The sequence below is a fragment of the Populus alba genome, chromosome 1, assembly GCF_005239225.2.
Source record: "Populus alba chromosome 1, ASM523922v2, whole genome shotgun sequence".
Classification (NCBI taxonomy): Eukaryota; Viridiplantae; Streptophyta; class Magnoliopsida; order Malpighiales; family Salicaceae; genus Populus; species Populus alba.
Window position 1 is genome coordinate 42,781,063 of NC_133284.1, and position 23,257 is coordinate 42,804,319.

At 30.8% G+C, this 23,257-nt stretch overlaps 2 protein-coding genes across 3 annotated transcripts; one reads left to right on the top strand and one right to left on the bottom strand.

Annotated features, from left to right (window-relative positions):
• The first annotated feature begins 5,403 nt into the window (after positions 1-5,403).
• On the top strand, positions 5,404-9,482 carry LOC118063558 (uncharacterized). Its single transcript, XM_035077619.2, has 8 exons — positions 5,404-5,858; positions 5,969-6,118; positions 6,211-6,345; positions 6,459-6,524; positions 6,746-6,796; positions 6,918-7,004; positions 8,282-8,366; positions 8,965-9,482. Exons 1-8 carry the CDS (start codon positions 5,661-5,663, stop codon positions 9,174-9,176), a joined length of 984 nt encoding a protein of 327 aa, XP_034933510.1. The 5' UTR covers positions 5,404-5,660; the 3' UTR covers positions 9,177-9,482.
• A 3,080-nt stretch (positions 9,483-12,562) lies between these two features.
• On the bottom strand, positions 12,563-17,450 carry LOC118063559 (interactor of constitutive active ROPs 4). 2 transcript variants are annotated; one of them, XM_035077620.2, is made up of 3 exons: positions 17,144-17,450; positions 14,791-14,847; positions 12,563-13,886 (listed from the first exon to the last, which is right to left on the bottom strand). In XM_035077620.2, the coding sequence occupies exons 2-3, from the start codon at positions 14,802-14,804 to the stop codon at positions 12,782-12,784; spliced, it is 1,119 nt and encodes a 372-aa protein (XP_034933511.1). In that variant the 5' UTR covers positions 14,805-14,847; positions 17,144-17,450; the 3' UTR covers positions 12,563-12,781. The 2 variants fall into 2 exon arrangements, with proteins under 2 accessions (XP_034933511.1, XP_034933512.1); XM_035077621.2 differs by lacking the exon at positions 17,144-17,450 and adding an exon at positions 15,020-17,122.
• Between the last annotated feature and the right edge of the window lie 5,807 nt (positions 17,451-23,257).

The window sequence follows — 23,257 nt, forward strand, 5'->3', positions numbered from 1 at the left end:
GAAAGTCATTTGTGTATGTGAAATGCCATAATTCTTAAAAGAGATAAAATTTGTAAATAACAAAAATAGGTATGTTTAAATTTTTGTTTATGTTTTTATATATTTTTCACAAAGGTGACAAGTTGTTGACATTGAAGCACAAAAGCAAACCTTGTAATTATACCTAACTATACCTTTAAATCTCACAAATTTCATTTTGCTAAGATCATGGCAAAACTTATTAGTATGGTCTAGGGGTGTTCAAAAAAACTGACCAACCGATTAAACCGAAAAAACCAAGAAAAAATTAACCGAAAAAACCGAACCGATAAAAAAACCGAACAAACCGATTAAAAAATAAAAAAACCCACCCGGTCCGGTTCGGTTCTGGTTTAAAATAGCTTAAACCGATTAAACCGACCCAAACCGAACTGGTTTAAAAAAAGTATAAAAAAACAACCCCTAACCCTAAATCACTTTTCTCCTTTTCAGTTTCAGCCGTCTCCTCACCCCCCCTCCTTTCCCAGCCTTCACTTAGCTTTCATTTTCCTTACCCCCTTCTCAACCACCCCACCCCACCCCACCCCCCTCACCTTCTTCTTCCTGGATATCTAGAACAATCCTGTTTTTCTATTACCATAGAACTGCTTTGATAGGATTGGAGACCAACCCACCAAGCTTTAAGAAATAGATCTAAGAAATAGATCCAGGCAACTAGAGCTCACATTCATAACAGTTGACCCTACACGAGGAAGGTTTTGTCAGTAGATTTTATTACACTCTCCAGAGCTACCCTGTCTCATGATTCAAAGTTTCAAAATCCTTCTCTTGGTGTCAGCATTCTTTGCTTGCCACTGCCTTCCCTACCTTGTCTCGGCATCATATCGTAGTCACCCACAAAAACTCCAATACCTAACATCTAACACATCTATCTTCTTCTCTTTATCTCTCTCAAAGCAGTTCTCAAGGGGAAGCGAGTGAACAATGGTTATCGCTGTTACCAGAAAACAATCCGGTTTTTCTGGGTTTTTTTTTGCTAAAAAACCGACCCGAACCGAACAAAACCGGTTCGGTTTGAACCGGTTCTCGGTTCGGTCCGGGTTGTTAATATAAAGAATATTATTTTTCGGTTTGCTTGTAATTTTAGGTGAAAACCGGACCGAACCGGACCGTGAACACCCCTAGTATGGTCTTTATTTTTTAAATGTTATTCTTTTAAAAGGCAAATGTGAGGAATTCAAGTTGTTTTACTACCTATTAGCAAAATTCGAATTGAGTTAAATACAAGTATGCTAATAGTTAAGGAAGAGTAACCTTGAATTGACTTAAGCTAGTTAAACCTAGTACATAAGTTGTCAAGACATTTCTCCTAACATATCATTAAGAAAAAGTTAAGTATTCATATCATTGTGGAAATAAATGAACATTCCAGTATGGATATATTCTACTTTTCAATTCTTTAAAGGAAGTGTCAATTGATCACTATGGAAATAAATAATAAATTACATAATAGAAATGATAGAGTTAATCAAATATTATGTTAGGAGTGAAGATCTTATGTATCTGGGTATTGGCATAAAGTTTGACGTTCAAGATATGCTCATATATTGCTAGCATATCATAGATAAAAAAATAATAAGATAAAGAAAGAAATTTTAAAACATAAATGTTGTCTTTCTCACTCACACACTCCCATTTTGATTTGGTCAAGTAAAAAGATACGCGTTCAGTCTACCAATAAAAATAGACTACTTCAAACTCTACCAATAAAGAAGAATAAGAGACCCCATCCCCTAAAAAGACTTTAGTCTAGCCTTTTAAGATTCAAAAGACAGAAGAAAATGGTAAAATAGTGACTAATTCCTTTAAATTTACAACACAGTCTGGAAAAATTGACCACTTCATTTCCTCCAATGCAGAGATGACTTATATAACCAACTTCTTAAAAAAAAAAATATTGGTAGAAAAAAGCTTCAATAAGTGATCTTTCTGATCCCACGTCTATGTTTATAAAAGATATCTTTAAGAAAAACTATAGGGTAAATTAACTAAAGGAGCAACTACTCCAAATGATGAAGTAGTTGAGTTTTATGTCAATTATAAGCATTTCCATCTTGATGACCACTTCATTACTTCTATTGTTATAGATCAAAACATTGAGTTATCTCATGTTATCATTAGGAAGTTATATGAGCTACATGAAATCACAGATCTTGGCTTTCCTTATAAAGGAATAGGAGCCCCTTCAAAAACTCAAATGAATGATCTGTTTGTTATCCTTAAAGAACCAAAATGATCTACTAAAGCATATAGACTGCCTATGAACACTATATTACATCCTTACTAACTGTTAGCAAAAATTATGCTAAGAAACCTCTAGCCTATTAGAAGACATATTGAGCTAACAATTAAGAAAAATTAGTTCATGTATGTTATTACTACTGATGTTTCCATTGACCTAGCCATTTACTTTGTTGATGTCATACAAAGAGCTACGGTTGAGAATAAAGTGACTTTACATTTTAGTAGGTTGACATCTAGTGTAACAATCATGGCTAAAATACATGTGTGATAGTGACCCAATAATAAAGATCTATAGAAAGATCTTAGTCATCACTATTGTCAAATCTGAAGTTGTGGTAAGTTAAAAAAGGTCACATTTTGAAAAGTCTACATCCTCTCATCCTAAGACTCCTCAAACTAGCCTCCCATTTCCTTTTATAATAGAAAATTATAAGTAATATCAAATAAGTTTGATAGTTTTACTAGTAAGTGGGAACAAATGATTGATGCAGTTGATAACAAATATGAAACAAAATATTATGCAAGTTAATAACAGACTTGTTCAACTCAGCTTCGATATTGAACAAGTGCATCAATATGTTATCAGTTAAGATAAGGAGTAGGATTGATGTCAAACCAAAAGGAAGAAAAATATGCAAGTAACCAACCAACAACCACGCAAGCAGCCAATAGTCAACCCTAAGCCCTATAAGAGAATTTTTTGTTGTTATGGAATTTTATTGATTTTTAATCAATAATGAATATTAAATATTCTTATCTATAATAACTTGAATATTTTTTTAGTATAGGAACCTCTATGTTGAATACTTGATGGATTGAACTTAATGCATGTAGTTGTATAACAATATTAATGCATGATAATTTTCGAACATATTATGAACTATTTATTATGTAACATGAAACATGTTAGAAACTAATAGGATGTTATTGCATGAAAATTAATTGTTCTCATGCTACATAACATTATTTTAATTATGCTTACAGGAATACTTTAATGAAGTATATGTTTATGATTAAACTATTTGAACTACTAGCATGTTAAATCATCCTTAATATGTTTTGTCACAAATCAGCCAAAGAGAGAGATTATAAATGTCAAAATTGTTGGCATTGATTAGTGAATGATTATTTGCATTGATAAAGATGAATTTGTTTAGATTGTTAGTTTATCCAAATTAGATAAATAATTAGTCAAATTTATTATTTATGTAATTACCTAGTTTGTTTGAATACATTATATAAGAAGCTTAGATAAGTTTTATTAAAAGAATATAAATACAAGATATCCAAAAATAACGGCTAGAGAAATGTTTTCGTGAAACATGATTATTAGTTTATTAGGCTTGAAGATAATGTTTATTAAAAGTTCTTGTCCTTATTATATGGATGTATATTTAAGTAAGGACAATTAGAAGAATTAAAGCGAGAGTAGCACTAGGTAGAGCAGCACTCGCAGCAGAGTAAGAGTGCTCAACCAGCTAAAGAGTTATACAGAGTTTTGCAACATATACTCTAGACATACAAGTGGGGTGTGAAGAAATTATGAATGAGAATTGTTCGATGATGAGTTAGAGATCTTGCAGACTCCTAAGAAGAGTTTCTATGTTAACTATTAGCAATTAGATGTTCTAGTTAGGATTATAATAGTTTAAAAATTATCAGGTGTTCTGACAAGCTACGTGGTAGAAGACAAAACAGTTTGTTTGTCTTGCACTTTCACCCTTAGCCTTCTACGATTAAATCCTTAAATTTCTGTGTTTTTTTTACAAAATAGTTCTTGATCTTGGATATTTTCAATTTAATTTTTTAATGGACCTTCAAACTTTTAATTTCTTCAATTTCACCCTTGTTTTTAACCAAATTAAGTCCCCAAAGTTTAGCATCTTTTTTTAAAAAAGACATTGGTTGTGAATTTCTTCAATTTGACCCTTAATTAACCCCTAAAACTTTGATTTTCTTACAATTTTATCCATGATTTCACCAAATTGACTTGTAAAAATTAAATTTAATTATCTAAAACTCTAATATTCTCAATTATGCCCAAATTAGGCTTCCAAACTTAATTTTTCACCAATTAAGTCCCTAATAAATATAATTTGACTAATTAAAAGTCTAATTATATATTTGCACTTAATTAAATCTTTTAATTTGATATAAGGATTAAACTTGAAAAAAGAAAAAATAAATAAAAGATGGCCCACGCACATGGACGTAGGCTTCTTTTTTTTTTTTTCTAATTTTATATTTCAACATTGCGTTTGTATTGAGTTTGTATTGATTTTTTTTCGACCTCATCCTATAACAAAAGGTTTATTTTTCATTGACATTATAATTTATTTTGTTTTGCTTTTTTTATATTTATCGCAATCTCAAATAAATATCTTGATATTTGGTTGATACTTAATTCTACGAGTGTCTACTTTATTTCTTTATAATTAAATAAAAAATAATTTTTAAATTTTTTTTTATGAAAAATAGTTCAATTTATAGCTTGGATCGTGACTTTGGCATGTTGAGTTATGAAACTCGGATCAATTCAATAAATCGTGGTTTCAATATTTAAAACAAATTATGGTAAGGATCTCAGTTTTAGAGAATGAATGATCTTAGATTTATTTTTAAATCAAATCATGTTTTTATTATTTATTAATGTTGTTTTTAGACCTATTAAGGTAGTGTTTGGCATTGTAGGTAACAATTATTTTTCAAATTATTTTTCACTTGAAAATATATTAAAATAATTTATATATATATATATATATATATTATTTTTAAGAATTTATTTTTGACATTCATATATTAAAACGATTTAAAAACACTAAAAAAATTAATTTAAAATAAAATAAAATTTCAATTTTTATTGAAAAGCATGCAATCGCAAAAGCAAATATTTTCTAAATTGATTAAGTGAACCTCAAATTAGAATAAGATATTATTTGACATTGCTATTTAAACTTTTTAAATTGTTTACGGTAAAATTTTAAATTAATATTTTTTATTTATCTTAATGTGTTAATATAAAAAATATATATTATTTTAATAAATTTTCAAATAAAAAACAATTTAAAAATAATCTTTATTCCACTTTTATACACGGTCTAGGGACACTTTCTGAGAATTCCTTCTTGTCTTGACATATTTTTTACGTTGAAAACAATTTTGTTCGGAACCGCAGCCTAGGCCGGTTGTCTAGTTCATTATTAATTTATTATCACGCTGCGTCTCTCCCCGGCTTTACGATTTCAAAGATCAAGTCAAAATTAATCCCTGATTACTCACGATCCGAACACCCAATCTTCAATCAATTGCAGTAATTTGGGTTTTGTTTCTCTCTATTTCATTCGAAGAAGAAGAAGGCAAGTAACTAAGCAAAGAAGATGGGAGAAAGAAAGGTGTTAAACAAGTACTACCCCCCAGATTTTGATCCATCGAAATTACCCAGGATCCGAAGACCCAAGAACCAGCAAATCAAGGTCCGAATGATGCTTCCCATGAGCATTCGCTGCAATACTTGTGGTAATTACATCTATAAAGGCACCAAGTTTAATTCTCGCAAAGAAGACGTAATTGGCGAGGTAAAAATCAGGATTTAGTTTGTCCCAGTTCACTATCGTAGTTTTTTTTATTTATGATTATTTATTTATTTTGGGTTTTGGCTGTGATTTTTATTTTTTTATTTTTCCAGACGTATCTAGGAATACAAATATTTAGATTTTACTTCAAGTGTACCAAGTGTTCTGCCGAGATAGCAATGAAGACGGATCCTCAAAACTCGGATTATACAGTTGAGAGTGGTGCCACGCGGAATTTTGAACCTTGGCGTGCCGAGGATGAGGTGAAAATATTAGCTACCATGTTGTACTTTGGTTGTTGTTTATATGTGAGGATTGCTTGTTTGGAAAATAATGCTGTTTTTTGTGGTGGTAGGTGCTGGACGGTGAGAAGAAGAAGAGGGATGCTGAAGAGATGGGGGATGCCATGAAATCATTGGAGAATAGAACTTTGGATTCTAAAAGAGAGATGGACATTCTTGCTGCACTTGACGAAATGAAGTCTATGAAGGTAATTGGTTTGTGCGAAGTTGGTATTTTGATGCTTTGGATTGATGTTATTGGTTAAAATTATGCTCTGGTGATTTTTGTCTTCCTGTACTGACGTTTGTTTTTGGTTTGCAGTCCCGGCATGCAACTGTCAGTGTAGATGCAATGCTCGAGGCTTTGCAGCACACTGCTTCTGAAAAGGTATGGAGTTTCAGCTGTTCGATATATTCTCTCTTAGTTCATTGAAATGAAAAGCAGCGAAGCATTATGTGCATTCTGTGCTTTTACATGTGAATGTGTGAAATCCAAAATAGAGAATCTTGCAGGCATAATGCTTGCTTTCTTCTGGGAACGTTTTCTTTTTTATCTCTGTGTTGTATTGCCTTTGTTCTGACACCGGCAATGGATTTATGTGCTGACAGGAGAAGAAGTTGGAAGAAGAGGATGAAGCTCTTATAAAATCAATATTCCAAGTTAGTGCTCAATTTCTGTACTTGCTAGTTTTTCCTAACCAGCTCTTTTGAATCCCCTTCCTTTCCTTAACTTCATAACTGGTTGCTCATGCATGGTTTGTTTGGTGTTTAAAATTTAAAGCAAAGCAAAAAGGAGGTTATTAGAAGAATTTCTGATGAAGATTCTGATGATGATGAAGAGTTTAACATGTCAAATGATAAGCTCAAGGTATGAGAATCCTGTAATTCTATTTATTCCTTTTATTGGTTACTTTCTGGATATATGAGAAAAAGATGAATGATACAGAATATAGTTGGTGTAATCATTAAAGGAAATTATGAGAAAACGAATCAAATGTGGTTGTAAACTTTCACATGCATTCTTTACCCTAGGCAATTTCCTCGTTGGTATAATTTCAAAATATAAATGGTTATAGAACGCATGTTTTCCTTCTTCCAGAGAAAAGGAATGATTAATCTCGAAGCTTAATCCACCGTCTTTTTACTTTTATTTGCAAATATGAGTATTTTCCCCTTTAATTATTGTTGCTATGGAGGCTTTGCCCTTTGATTGCGTTTATCACTTAGAAAATATAATGACGGAGCTTTGGATGCATTGAATTTGGAAAGAAATATGTAGATGCTCTTTGTAGGAATGAGCTAGTGTGTATGCTTTAGAGTTTACCTATAGAAAAACTGAAATATTCAATTAATTAGCTCCAAACTTTAAGAATAACTTCAAGAATCTATCCGTCCTACTGAAATCAACTTTTCTTGGATTGAGTTTTTAGTTTAGAACTCAGATAGATAAAGGGATGCGAAGGTGTATGTATTAAATCTTGTGCTTTTGGCTCACTGGTCCTGAATTTTGATCATATAGCCGTAGTTGAACCTACAACTGCAAAGACACATAGCAGGAGGGAAGCATATTTATGACAGGTGGGTCAAGAGTATTAACAAGGGGTGATATAGAACATATATGAATATTTCGCAACCATGCCCATACTTGTGAAAATATTAATATTCCTACAATTATCTTCCATCCTTGCACTTTTTCACTCTACCAAAAAAAACAAAATAAAAAAAATAGCTTTATTCCTCCATTTACTGCCCCACTTTCCAACCTTACCATCTCTACAATTCCAGTTCAGAGAAAATGTTATGGTAATGACTTTTTGGAGTATGCTAATTAAGCGACTCCTTATTCATTTAGGCACGAGGAGCAGTTTACCTGAATGCATATTTATCAGAAATACAGTTCTGTGTGACCTTTTACATTCTTCAAGCATTGTGTCTGGATGCATAGCTGTCATGCATCAACTTTGTCATATTTATAAAGTATTTCATCTACTGCACTCATCGTGAGCGTAATTGAACCATTTATATTTGCGCTTCTTTCTCTTCTTTTTCATTTGCAATGTATTAAACTTCCAATATAGCAATTTATGGCTTTATGTGGAGATTAAATGGTTCCTTAACTTGAACTTTTGCCTGCATGCATTGCAGAAGAGGAAAGTTGCTGATGAAGTTTCAAGTAAACCAACAGATTCATTAACAAAAGCTAGTGTTTCAGATAGCTCAAATAACAAAGGTACTCTATATCTGTCTTTTACCTTTTCCTTCCTTAATTTTTACAGAACTAAAATTCTTGAAGTGCAGTTAGATTAGAGTTCATAATTGGAAGCAAGGAATGAAACGATGAGTATATATAAGCTCCTTGTTGACATTGAATGGAGCTATTCATTTGTTAATATCGATAGATTGACTATGATGTTTGAATAATGTGACAACTATGAGGCAAGAACAGCATAGATAGCTAGAATACTCTCAAACACACTTCTGTGGCTAAATGTTCAGTGTATTTCTGCTAAATATCGAACATCTCCTGCAAAAAAAATTTATTTAATATTCAAAATGTTTCACTGCCTTTCTGGTGGTCTGCATGACAGGTCTAATGTATTCAGGAAATTGGTGTCCCAAATAGAAGTTATTAATGCTCTATGTAAAAGAATATCCTTCAAATGCTAGTGTATTTAGAAACATTTATGTCAGAAAATTTGATTTCCTTCACATCACCAAGATCATAATTTTCAGCTTAGGATTGTTACCTTTTGTTTTACTTGTTACATTCATCTGTTATTATGAAATCCTAGGTGAGTCTGACATTCATGTTCTTTGGTTGTCAACAGAAAATTCAAGCGGTTCAGGGACACGGAATGATAGTAAACCCAGTTTCGGATCCCCGATGATCAGGATATCTGTGATAAAGAAACCAGTTGCATCTTCTGACAGTAATAAGCCAGTGGAGAATAAACAAGTGGAGGAGAGTAAAGGCAATGATACAAGCACTGGGCTACAATCCCTATTCCAGAACTATGACAGTGATGATGAGGATGATTAGTAAATGGTATTGTTGTATACCAACATAAGCTTCCTTTCCTTGATGAAGTTTTGGAAATCTATTTCACTCTCCTTCGCTCGAGGGGCAATGGTTATGGAATATTTTGTCGAGTATGAGAGAAAGTCACTAGAAAGCATATGCCAGGCCGTTAGAAAGCGAAGTTTTCCTATGGCTCCGCCCTGGGTGTGCAATGTTAGGCGTTCGCTCTTTGGATTCTGCTCTGCAAACTAGAAGAGACAGGCTCTATTTGAATCAACTTGGAATTACAGATTCTGTTTGATTTAATGGTTCTGATTTGCTTGATGATGAGCATCGGTGTAGATGGCAATTATAGCAGTAAGCGATGGCCAATAAGTACAATGGCAAGTGAAATATTTGTCAGTTAAGGTCCCTTTGATTTGCAAAATGTTTTCCAAATTTTTCCATGTTCCAAAGAAAAAATTTTCTTTGGGAACATGGAAAAATATTTCACCATATCCTACACTATCACTATTAAAAATATATTTTATAAGCAGAACATTTTACACAAAATATATAAAATATTTTTTGTCTTGTAAAATATTTTATACAAAATAAATAAAATTTAAATTGTAAAATGCCCTCTTGATTTTTTATGAGAAAACTAATATTCTCTTGAATATAAAAAAGTCTGATTTTTCTTTCTATGCAAGGTATATTTAGATAGTAAAGAAAGCATATGACGGTGGCGGCGGCGGAAAGACGTAAGAGCACTGGTGGTGAAAAATGAAAGAGAGAGCAAACTGTATATTTTTTTCTATAGCTATTTTTTTTTTTTTTAATATTATTACCTTGCAGAGAAGGAGAGCGAACAGTGAGGATTTTCAGGGTATTTTTGGTCAACTTACTAAAAAAAGCCTTAATAAAAATATTATATTATTTATGATTTTGGAATTTTTTTTAGTTCAAGAATCTCTTTCCCCTTAAATTTCATAACTTCATAAGGGTATTTTACAATTTAAGCAGTACTAGATCATGTTATTACCATGTTATTAACTTAAAAAAAAATATCCAAGTGTTGTTACCATGTGTTTTAATAAAAAAATCTAGTCATGAACTTCAAATATAATACATATTAGATTATATTCTTTTTAATAGTGATATGATGATATATTGAAAGATATTTTTTTTCAAATAATAATATAACAATATATTGAATCAACCTGGGTTAACATGTTAAATGTGATATAGATTATGAGATTATAATAACTTATAGAAAGAAAATAAAAATAAATTATGAGTCAATTTCAAATTAACCCAATGTTGAAGGATGAAATTTTAAAAAATATTAAATTAAAAAAAGAATAAAAAAAAACTATTTGATTCAACCTGGGGGTTAATTTATCAAATTCGTGACCTGGGTTATAAGATCAGGATAATCACATGGAAAGCAAAAAAAATTATGAAGTTTAATTTCCAACCAACCTATTATTGAAGGATGAAATAAAAAAAAATTAATTAAAAAAAACAAAAAAAAAAAAACTTAAGTCAACATAAGCTAACTTATTGAACTTGCGACCTTAATTATAAAACTAAGATAACTTCATATAAAACAAATAAAAAAAATTATGAAGCGTTATTTCTAACATATATAATGTTGAAGGTTGATATATAGAAAATAAATAAATAAATAAATCCATAAGACTATGAAAACTCCTCCAAAAACAAATTTTTAAAAAACAACAATATGAAGCTCAAATTCTAAACAATCAAATATTAAAGGATGAAATTGAAAATAAAAACTAAATAGAAAAAAAAGAAGATTGAGTTATTAGAGGGTGAAATTGAAAACAATTACTTAATTAAAAAAACAAAAAAAATGAATCAAATTAAATCAGGTCAACCCGTCAAGCTTGAAACCGAATCATGATATCAGGATATTCCTATATAAAGAAAATACAAAGTTACAAAACCCAATTAAAAAGACTATTCAACTAAAAAAGGACTAAAAAATAAACAAAGTCAACTTGGATCAATTTATCAAACTTGTGACCTAATTCATAATATCACAATAACCTTATAGAGAAAACAAATAAAAAAAATTATGAAGCTTAATGTGCCGCAAAGTTAAAGTTGAAGGATGAAATCGAGAAATAATTAATAAGAAAAAGTAAGCTAAAAAATTACCTAAGTCAACTCAAGTTAACCTGTTAAACCCACAATTTAAGTCATGAGATCGTGATAAATTCATATACGCAAATAAAAAAAATTTATAAGGCTCCACCTCCAACATATCTAAATTAAATGTTGAAATCGACAAAAAAAAATATTATATCTATGAGACTAATATATAATCTAATGAAAAAAATATCAAAAACAATTATGAAACACAATTTCTAAAACAACTCAATATTAAAAAATGAAATAAATAAATAAATAAGATTAAGTTGTTGAAGGTTAAAAATCGATAAAAATTTATAAAGCCTATTAAAGGTGGTTTTTATATCAATGAATTTCTTTTGATAAAGAAAGCTTATTAAAGGTGTTTTTTCTTTAAACATGCTTGAAATTGTAGATCTAAACTTGAAAATGTTTTTATTTTGAGTTGATTGTGAATTTTGAAGCTAATTTCTAAGTTTTTAGATGCTATAAATATATTTTAGAAGGTGTTTAAGGGTTTTTTTTTTTTCAGGTTATAATATGATTGAAGATTAATTTCGCTTGATTTGAAATGGACCAACCTGATTTTTTAGTGATCGAAAGTCACCGAAATCTGGATAGTTCAGGCAACGCGTTGCTTACTATTTTATTTTTAAAAGCATTAAGAGGTGGACAACCTTTTAAAAAAATAAGGTCTAAGCACGTGGGCTGCTTTAGACCCACACACCTAGGCCTTTTCTAGAAGCTCATGAACTTTGAATCTTCCTATCATAAAAAATTAGGCTTTTTTTATTTTGTTATTTATTTAAATTATTTTTTTTTAATTTCATCACTTGATATTTGATTAATTATTAATTTAGCAACACAATTTGTTAAAGTTTTTCAATCACTTTAATATTTTTTTTGTTATTAAATTTATAGGTACTTACCTATTTTAGATCAAAAAATCAATCAAATCAATTTGTTGCAGTAGAGTACCTTTATTAGTAAAATCTCATGTTATCTAATAATCCTTTATTAGTAAAATATATTAAAATAATTTTTTTTTTTATTTTTAAAAATTATTTTTAATATCAATATATTAAAATAATCTAAAAATACTAAAAATAAATTAATTTAAAGTAAAAAAAAAAATTAAATTTTTTCAAACATACTTTTAAAATACAAAACAAACATAACCGAACCACCAAGGAAACCATCAAATTTCAATCATTCAAAGGGGTAGTTGGGTGTTTGCACTTTGCAGTATCCTCTCAAGCTAAAGTATCTTAAAAAAGAGTGAGGTCTCCACATATCTTATTGTGAATGTTAGGAGGATTCCCAGTTTCACCAAAGCAACAACATGCTACAAAATCATCCCTGAAAAGGTTTAGATAACGTAACTTCAACATATATAAACATTGACAACAAAATGTGAAATGGTGAGCAACCATTTCCTTACCAACACAATAAAAAAAGGTGGATCACGATTTCAACAACATAACATCTTATTTCTGGGCCTTCTTTTTCCACAAGTCTCCAAACTTCTTGATCCCAGAACTCTTTCGCTTCACGCTACCAAAACCATCGTCCAAATCATAAGCCATTCCAGGTGATCCCACGAAACCAGCATAACCTCCTGCTGGTGGCTCGAATACACCACCAAAGTGCTTATCCATGGAGCCACACCTCTCTGGAATCCTTCCACTCATCTCCACTCCCCCAGCAAGTACTGCAGCAGCAGCGTCTGCTGCTTTTCTCCACTGCTCTGTCTGCACTCTCATTTTCTTCATTTCTGTCTCCAATGCTTCGTTCGCTCCTTCGGCAGCTTCCAGTTTCCCCTTTAACTGGGCAGCATTTGCTTTACTTGCTTCCAGATCTTCTCCCAATTGGCCCAGCTTCAAGGACACTTCCTCTTCCTTGGATTTGGCAGATGAGATGTACAAATTTGCTTCATTCAGTTGATTCTTCAAGTTCTCATTTTCCATACCAAACACCTCTAGGTCCTTTTGTTTCTCTTCTAGCTTGGTTTTTAGCATATTTATCTCATCATCCTTCAATCCCAGGTCATGAAAAGACAGCTTTTCTGGCTCTGCAATCACTTGCGGTTCAGCTGGTATATCAGTTGGGTTGTTTTCTTTTTCTACCTGATCAAGCAGGTCGCCAGGATCAACCTTGGGCTCAACAGTCTTTTTCTCCACTGGAACTTCAAAAACATCAGTTTCCAGCTGGTTGTCTTCAGAAACTTCATCTGCTGAGTTGCTATCTGCTTTTTTGGAATCCACCTCTGGCTCTGGAACAGCACCTTTCCTGGCTTTTTTCTCCAATTCTTTTTGAGCTTCTTTCTTTGCAGCTTCAGCTGAAGCCAACTGCTCTTTTAGAGTCTTCAGCTCTACTTGTGCTTGGCCAAGCTGAGATTCTAAATCTGCAATGCGGGTTCCAAGCTTCTTTTGGTTTAATGAGTCAGGGTGGGAGCCTCTTGGGGAGCAACGGTCTCCTAGCTTCTCTCTTCGATCAGTTATAGGTCTATGATGCAGTGGGTCGGAATCAGAGTTAGATGTCCTAAGTGGATGTGAGCCTCGAGGAGACTGCCTTTGAGGCATTTCTGATCCTCTAATTATCATTGAAACAGAAAATGGAAACCAAAATAGCCATCAGACATTTTTGACACAATGAATTCGTCAGTTACTGGTAATATCATAGCCAAAACCAAAATGAACAGCAACTTCATTTTCAAAAAACAAAACAAAAAAAGAATTAGAATGTTAATGCATGCCACTTGTAATGTAATGTGACACTCACGATGTTCATTGTAAATTGAATTGATTCAAGACTACATTGAGGAAAAAAATTGACAAGGAAATGATAGAACGAATCCAAAGTGATTGAGGATAGAGCATCTAAAGGACGGGTTGAGTAACCCTACTAAAGTATGGATATTATTTGCAGCTGCATGCAATCAGGAAGCCAAGTCAAACGATTGTTAAATAGCATAAATTCATTCTACTTGATTCGTGATTGATTTCATCATTTTATACCATACAACAACAAATCCTCAACCTGAAACTAGTTGGGGCATTTCATGCCACCCAACTGAAATAAAGTAGACTTCTTCGATGACGCCTAGTTCCTGAGGGATAAATCAATGTATTGTCATGGTTTAAACCAAGCTACTAGTTTAACAACCGATGCTTCATGTTATGATTCTGGCATAAATCAAGAGTTTTATAATAGTTTAACCTTGCTGAATGAAATGATAGTAGATTTGGATATCCTATAGATGAATAGAATTTTCCAAGTACAATCACGTCTATAAGTACATATAAAGGCATCAATACACTCTAACAGAAAAACATGCCTGTAGCTTTTTAATTTGCTTTAAACCATGTTATAAGTATAAAGCAAGTAAAATCTCTTAATCCAAATAACTTGAATCAACAGTTCAATCCGGGCACGCGCATGCATGTGATGTAAAAACAGTATATTGATAAATGATAGCAGGGTAATGTTCTCTGACCTTGATCTCGGCATTGAAGCACCTAAAGCAATGTTTGTTCAAGAGAGCTGGAAGCAACTGTCATTGGAAATTCGTATTCTCAGCACTTAATATGTAAACACAAGGGAAACTTAAAAAAAGAAAAAGAAAAAAAAAAGGAGGCTATAATGAAAATGATGAACAAAATATCAGTCCAATTATAGGTGTAAGAATTAAATCGCAATTTGTAATAAAAAATCAGTCCAGTGACCTCTGAGCCAAGCTCCAGCAAGCTATTTTTACAGGATGTCAACTCAACTCTTCCTAGTTAACCGTAAAAGGTCAAGGCATGGGCTTGTGAAGCATTTAAAAACTCCCCTGGGAAATGAAATAAATCCTGGCTTCACATCTTAATTTGTTCCATGAGCTTTATTCTAGGGGGCACACTCAAGAAGAACGAGTGTAGCATCACAAATAGAATCAAATAACTTGGAGTAGCAATAGCATTTGCAAAAGCCAAGTTCTTGAGACGGTAAACATTACATGAGCCTACGTCCTTGAGGACATACAAGTGCCTGTGAAATGATCATTGCTAAATAATGCAGACTTAAGCTTGCTTCGCCAACTTTAATGTAAGAAAACATAATAAAGAAAACAGGTGTATATGCCCCCACGACAGTGAACTGGCCTAACTCGACATGTTGCCCCAAATACACCACTAGATTTCCTCAGGAAAAAAAGAAAAACACTGCAATGAGAAATCTGGATCACCAAAAGCTGGAAAACCTATGGTTAAGAAACAATAAATGGAGTACTGTGTTGCATTATTAGTATCTCATGGTCCATCAAGAGAAACGGATGTAGAATCATACATTACATCCACCAGACACAAGTAATGAAGAAGATAATCCAACCACCACAGACAGGATTCTCCATCTTTTTATTTCTCAGGAAAAGCTGGTAAAGAGGTGACAGTTTTACTTTCCACATGGTCTCAACAGGTCCACAATATTGACATATCAGGGGCCTGTTAATCATGATCACTGGGACCCTTTAATGGGAGCAGTTAAGATATCAACTTTACTTCAAATAATTATAGGTAAAGTGTAAGCTCTCAAACCACTTGATTAAGATAAAGATCGAGACCTGCCATTTTCAGGACCTAGCACGCAGTTCAAATGCCAAGCCAACATGACAGAATTTTTACTGGAAACCCTGATGAGATTGATAGCAGTCTACGGAGCAATGCACGTTCATATCATTTGACTAAATTGATTTCCATAGTCACATGATTTCTTTTCTGAAGATTTCCATTCCTTTTGTTACTCGTGTTCAATCCATGAATACTAGCTAGGCTATACAATCGAAAAAAGTACCATCCATTCCAGCTTTTGCAAGCACCAAGACCGCGATATCCTGCCGGTGTGCTTTGTTTTCTTGGACAGTGCAAACGCAATCTTTTAACCACTCCTTTTCACTATCCATGTCCATCAATCAAAATATGCCTTCCCTTTCACCATAACTACTTTTTAAAAAAGAGAGCTTCGAATCTCAACTTTGGCAGGGGCATTATTGTCCTTTCAGCCCCATATCTCTTTTTTTGAAAGAAAAAAGGTGAAGGATGACAACAGAGAAGCGTTAAATAAGCCTGGAAGGTGTCAGAAGAGGAGGGACATGCTCTGCCCAAGAATATTTCTAAAGAGAAGAAAAGGAACATGCCACCACACGCGCCACCGTGCACGTGTTGGTGTAATACAACCTCAAAACTAGACATTTTTTAAAGTGAAAAAATAGTAATAAATAGTGACAGTGTTGACTCAATAATTCAAGACACAATTTTTTTCTCTCGGTTTATTAAAACCAAAGAAATAAATTCAAACAAATCAAAGTACCTGGATAGATCTGAAACAGCATTCATGGATTCGCATGTTTGACCCATTTAACATCTTAACATTTTGTTTTTCTTAAAATGACCAGATGGGAAAATACAAATTATAGATACCCAAAACAGGAGTATGTGTAAAATAAGTGTTTGGTTGCCCAGAAAAAACATGGACAGACTAAAGCTTGAATTTTATAACAGATTGAATTGTGGGTAGTGATGAGATTCCAAAGTTTCGCTCTTCTTATAATCTCTCTCTCTCGAAAACCAAATGGATCATAGTTAGAAGGGCAATGGTACTTTGTTGGTACCAAAATATTTCAAAAAAAGAAGAAAAACTCAACAAGCTAGCACACATGATTTACAGAAAAACAGAAGGACAAAGAAGAATAACAATGAGATCCAAAGAAACTCCTTTTGTTTTGCACGTTCATCAACTACACCTACATGCATTGTTACATACAAATAAATCGCTTCGCTTCTCAAAAACAAAACAAAAAATGAGAAACTCACCTTGGTATCTATATGAATGCAGAACTAGAACTGTTCCTTAAACCAGTCAGCTCCTCTCGTGGGTCGCAAGAGAGACAGAGTATTCATATAATCAATGATTCCATAAAAAAACCCTTTGGTTAACAGGTGTAGAGGGAGCTGCTTAATGTCAAAATTACGATACTTCTTTTTTCAAACACAAACACTAAAGACAAGGGAGGGGTCGCCTAAAAAATATGAAGTTAGAGAGAGGAAGACAGAAGTTTGAAGTTTGAAAGAAAGCTGGTACCAATAAGTGAAGGGAAAAAAAATAAGCAAGGTGACAAAAGGGTAATTTTTATGGAAAAGGACGAGTGGGCAGTGTGATATAGTGATAATAAATGCAATGAGATAGTGGTGAATCTTTGGAAATCCAACCTCTATCTCACCTCTCCAAGAACTCTTGTCTTTTTTTGTCTCTTTTCAAAGTTCAAACCTTTTTTTTTTTTTTTTTTTTTGTCTTTTTTCAACTCCACTTCCAATACTGTTCTCAACAGCAAGTCCTTGTAGAACGTATCCTTTTTCCCGCCTGCAGTAATTATCATGTTCTCCAACTTAAAAGTTTGAAAATTTAGTAGTAAAGTGTTGAAGAACAAACAAGTGATCAAGTATTAATATTTCTGTTTACTTGTAATTTATAGAAGAATTTACACTCATGGGTTTATTTCAGCTAGCATTACATGAGAAATGCACAGAGGAAATTTATAATTTGAAGGGCACCGGAAGCCGAATAAAGATGGAAGTTTTGTTTTTATTTTACAAATAGAAAGGTATTCTATGATCCTCGAATGTTCAAATTAAAGAGTTTATTTGCATAAAAGCATCTCTTTTTTTTTTTTTTTTTTTTATACAATCAAGAGACTTCAATCATTTTTTTATATATATAAACACGCAATAATTAGAGCCTATTTGTGAGTATGATTATTTTAAAGTGTTTTTCATGCCGAAACGCATCAAAATAATATTTTTTTTATTTTTAAAAAAATTATTTTTAAAATCAGCGTATTAAAATAATTTAAAACAAACAAAAAAAAATAATTTGAGCAAAAACAAATTGATTTTTTTTAAAAACACGGGTTGCCCCGCGTTTCCAATCACTACCTAAATATTGGGGGTGTATGGTTGTTTTATTTATAATCAATTTTTAACACTTTAATTTTCAGTCATCATTTGAAAAGGCCTTTAATGGTTTTTAATGTTTTTGCATTGAAATCACTTTTAACTTAATCTATGTTTATTTGCTAGAAAGTATTTTTTTTTAAAAAAAATAGTTTTCTTGAAAAATAAATTCTTATAAAGTGAATTATTTTTTTTATATTTAATAGTATCATGAAAAATAAATTGGAAAACACTTTTTAGTGTTTGGCTATTGTTATGGAAAATGAGTTAGAAAATAACTTATTAATATTTTTCATGTTTATTAGAATAATAAGGAGCAAATCTTACAAATTAAAAAATTGAATGAGAATGAAATTAAAAGATGATGAAATAAAAAATAATAATTACAATATCATAAATTATTTCAAATAAAATAAATAACAATGAAAAGAATGAGGACCAAATTTAATAGATAAAAAATTTCAATTAAGAAAATGATAAGAAAAAAAAATAACAATCATAAAAATAAAGGATCAAAATTGATATAAAAATCAATTAAATCAAATTCTAAAGAGTGAAATTGAAAAAAAAAAATTCAAAACAAAATATATGGCAATCAAAAGTTTAAGAACCAAATTTAATATAATTAGTAAACAATATGACATTTCTAAAAGTTTTCACAACTTCTGAAAGTTTTAGAAAGTTTGGAATTTTTTCCTAGTAGTAAACAAACTCAGGAAAGTTTGGAAGGTGTAGTTTCCAAGAAAGCACTTTCCATGAAATAAACGGGGCCTTAATGTATTATCATTATTATACTATATCATTCATTAGAAGAATGTCATAGGTATGATTTTTAAAAAAAAAAAAAAACATAAAAGAGATTTAAACATTATTAATATTTTTTTCCTGGTAAACATATAGGGTTGACTCAATATGACTCGGTCCACTTGATGAGTTAAAAAAACAACTCAAATGACTAGTAAAAACATAGTTTAACTCAAAAACATTAACATCTTTGTTTTAAATAATGAGACAAAAATTTATTGAATCAATTCGAATCGACCCAAATTAACTTGTCAAATCCTAAACTTGAGTCATAAGACCATGATAATCTCATAAAAAGCAAATATAAAATAAGTTATAGAGTTCAATTCCTAATCAACCTCAAGTTGAAGAACAAAATTGAAAAAAAAATTAATTAAAAAAAAACAAAAAAACCATTTGACTCAACCCAAAATAACTTGTTAAACCTTTGACCTGGGTTATAAGATAGGGATAACCCCATAAAAAAACAAGTTGAATCAAATTGTAAAGCTTAATTTTTAATCAACTAGATATTAAAGCATGAAATTGAAAAAAATCAATTAAAAAACAACAAAAATAACCTGATTTAACTCAAGTTAATCTGTCTAACTCACGTCGTTGTTCATGAGATCAAGATAACCATATATAAAGCAAATCAAAATAAATTATGAAGCTTAATTCTCAATTAATCAAATATTGAATGATAAAATTGAAAAAAATAATAATTTAAAAAAAACAAAAAAAAAAGATTTGAGTCAACTTGGATTAACTCGTCAAACATGTAACTCAAATCATGATACCATAATAACCTTAAAAAAAAATAAAAAAAATTACAAAACTTAATTTCCTAATCCACCTAACATTGAAGGATGAAATTGAAAAAAAAAAAAAACTTAAGTTAACTAGGATTAACCTAAAAAATACACAAACCGGTTCATGAAATCAAGATAACCTTGTAATGAAATTAAGAAGTTAATTAAAAATGACAAAAATAAAGACTGAAGTCAACTGAGGTTAACATAGATAATAAGATTGAGATAACCTCATAGAAAAAAATTGAAATAAATTCTGAAACTCAATCCCTAATAAACTCAATGTTAAAGGATAAAATTAAAAAAAAATATTATTCATAATATTTTAAATTTATTAATTTTTTAAAAAATAAATTTAATTAAACAAAAACAAAAGGAAAAAATATCTCTAACATCATATGGTTTGGTCGTAAATGAAATGTCTAACAAGTTTTGAAAAATTACACATTGCATTTTAAACTTTATATGCTCACTGATACTTAATATCCTCAACAAAAAAAAGCAACAAAAATTACTTACTTATTTACAAATTTGTCATTATTTTTCATTTAATAAATAAAATGACCTTATATTAAATATTATAATTTTCCCCATCAGATTAAAAAAAAATATATCCATCAACCTCATCCTTTTTCTCATTATCGAAGTTTCATTTACCTAATAATTGAATAATATAATAACCAATATGGTAGAAATAGGAGTTGTAACATTTGATTTAAACCAAGCATCTAACGTATAATTTGTTGTAAAAATTTTAATCCGATCCAATTTTAGGGCAAGAAGTCGCTTTAAAGAGTATCCTAATTATGTTTAAAAAACAAGGCAACTCAATCACCTTCATTCACTTCAAAAACTTAGACCTAGATGGTAAGCTAAATTGGGACACAAATGATCTAGGAGTTTTTACTAAATTTTGCTTAGATCTTTAAATTTCTTGTTTTTCCTATAAAAAAAAAAAATTCAACCTAGATCTCTTTTTCTCTTAGTTGTAAATCCCAATCATTTGCCCTTATTTATAGGGATTTGAAATGAAGACAAACTCTTTCTTGTCTTTCACTAACAATTATTTGGGAAAAAAGATAAAACAAATATTTTCTTCTTCAATATGCAAGAGTAGAGAGAAAATGAATAAAAAAACAGGACATGACGAAAGGTTTGAGAGAAAACATTGTTTGCCATCTTCCACAACTAAACCTTAGCCATCAAGACCACAAACTCAAAACCTAGCTAACACATCACCTCCATAACAACCTTGTCATATCTCTATACAAGTCTTTCTCCCTATCCAAATAACCTAACATCGAACCACTACTTCTCCCAATCCATTATGACAAAAAAAAAAAAAAATCACCCTACTACCACCATTTTCTCATTTCACAAACAACTACTTATAGTCAAAAGCCACTTGCCATCATTTTCCTATCTCATAAACCATTACCACAACTGAGAGTCATATTACTCTTTCCCCCACAACAACAATAGACTTTAGCTTTCCCAGCATTAAACAACCATCTCCACCAAGCCAAAGCCAAAAATAGTTGTAGACTAATATACATCACAGTCCCTCACCATAAATAAATCAGATAATAAGTCTTTACTTACTGTCACTCTTTGCATAAGTGTAAGCATATTTTGACTCACCTTCACCTCTTTAAATAATAAACCAAAATACTCCTAACCCCTAAAAAATCCAAATAGAAAACCAAATTCATCTTCTCCCACAAGGTTTTAGGTTGAAAACCCATTTGTTGCCTTAACTAGCTCTTTAAAAGCAAACAAAGACCTTGAATTTGCCTACTTCGCTTGATTCAATTAGATTATACTTTTAATTTCCTAGTCAGTTGGGGTTTTTTTTAAAAAAATAAAATTGGATGTAGCCTTTAATAAATTCAACTTGGGTTTATGGATAATCAATGAGATGATTGAAAAAAAATAAGGTTCTTTCTAAGTTTATTTGAGTTTTTTCAGGTCTTTTTAAGAGATAGAAATTGTGTTTGGAGGAGAGAAAATTTTTATTTGTTTTTTTTTTTTTTTAGTTTCCCATACATTATATATAAGGTTAGTTTAGGTTTTTTCATCCAATTTTAAAAATTGTGTTGATGAGAATACAAGGTGTAATTTTCTAAAAATTAGAAAGTGCAATTTCGCTAAACTATATAATGTTGGGAGTAATTTTTCCAAAACAAAAAATAAAAACAAGGCAGGCCCACATACTTAGGCTTAATTAAAAAAACTCAGGCTCAAGCGTGAGGTTTTTTATATTTTTTTTTTCTTTGGAATAATATGCTTTTTTAAAAAAAAAAAAAAAAACTGAGAAACATGTCACTTGTAGTAGCAGGTGACTTGTCGCTTGCTTTAATATTTTTTTGTCACCTCTAGTGATTAGAAAATCAAGAAATGATTTTTTTTGTTATAAAAACCCAATTTGTAGTCATTTTTACCCGAATACAACTCAAAAACACATAATAACCTTTATAAACCACTTACCAACCTCAAAATCAATTAAAAAAATAATCAAATAAAAAAAATTAAACGAACCCTAATTTGCTTGTTTTTTTTCAACATATTTATAGGAAAAATCTACTACCATCAAACCACTCTCGTTGAAGGTAACCAACAGAAAACTCTCTCTTCTCTGTAATTTTCAATAATTTTTTTTTTATCTCAAATTAAGAGATTGAAAAGTAAATAAAATAAAATTTTGAACTAAAATTACAATTCCAAAAACTATAGGAAACTGAAAACATAAACAAAGAAAGATAGAGGGACTAAAAAGGACTTTTTTTCAATGAGTTTGAAATTTAATCATGTAATTTTTTTTATTTAACGCATTGGTCCTATTTTGTTAATTTTTTTTATTTTCTCTAGTAAATAAAAAAAAATTAGTCAATTGTTTAATCTAGAATATCACAATTAAAAAAAAAAAAAAAAAATTAAGGAAAAAAAAAAAAAGCAGTCATTGTTAGAGACACGCCACTTCAATCTCCTTAAAAACATATCATTTACATGAATTCTCTCATTTGCCCTTACCTTAAACCATGGAGCTGAAAACAATTCTCTAAATTCCTCGTTTAAAAAAAATAAATTTTTTTAATTGAAACCGTAACTCCAACTTAATATTTGTTCTTTACTACTTCAGAGGTACAACAATATATATATATATATTCTTTCATATGCTATTTTATCACTTTTTGGACAAAAATGCCTCTACAATCACTAACTAAAAAAAAACTAATTTCCAAAAATCTAAAAAATGAAAAACTACCAAAGGCAAAAGGAATAAAACTTGAAAAGCCAAGAAAAAACCTAGAAACCTTAAAGCATAAAAAAATGTCTAATAAAATAAAATAAGTTTTTCAGAACATGGATTTTATATAATTTT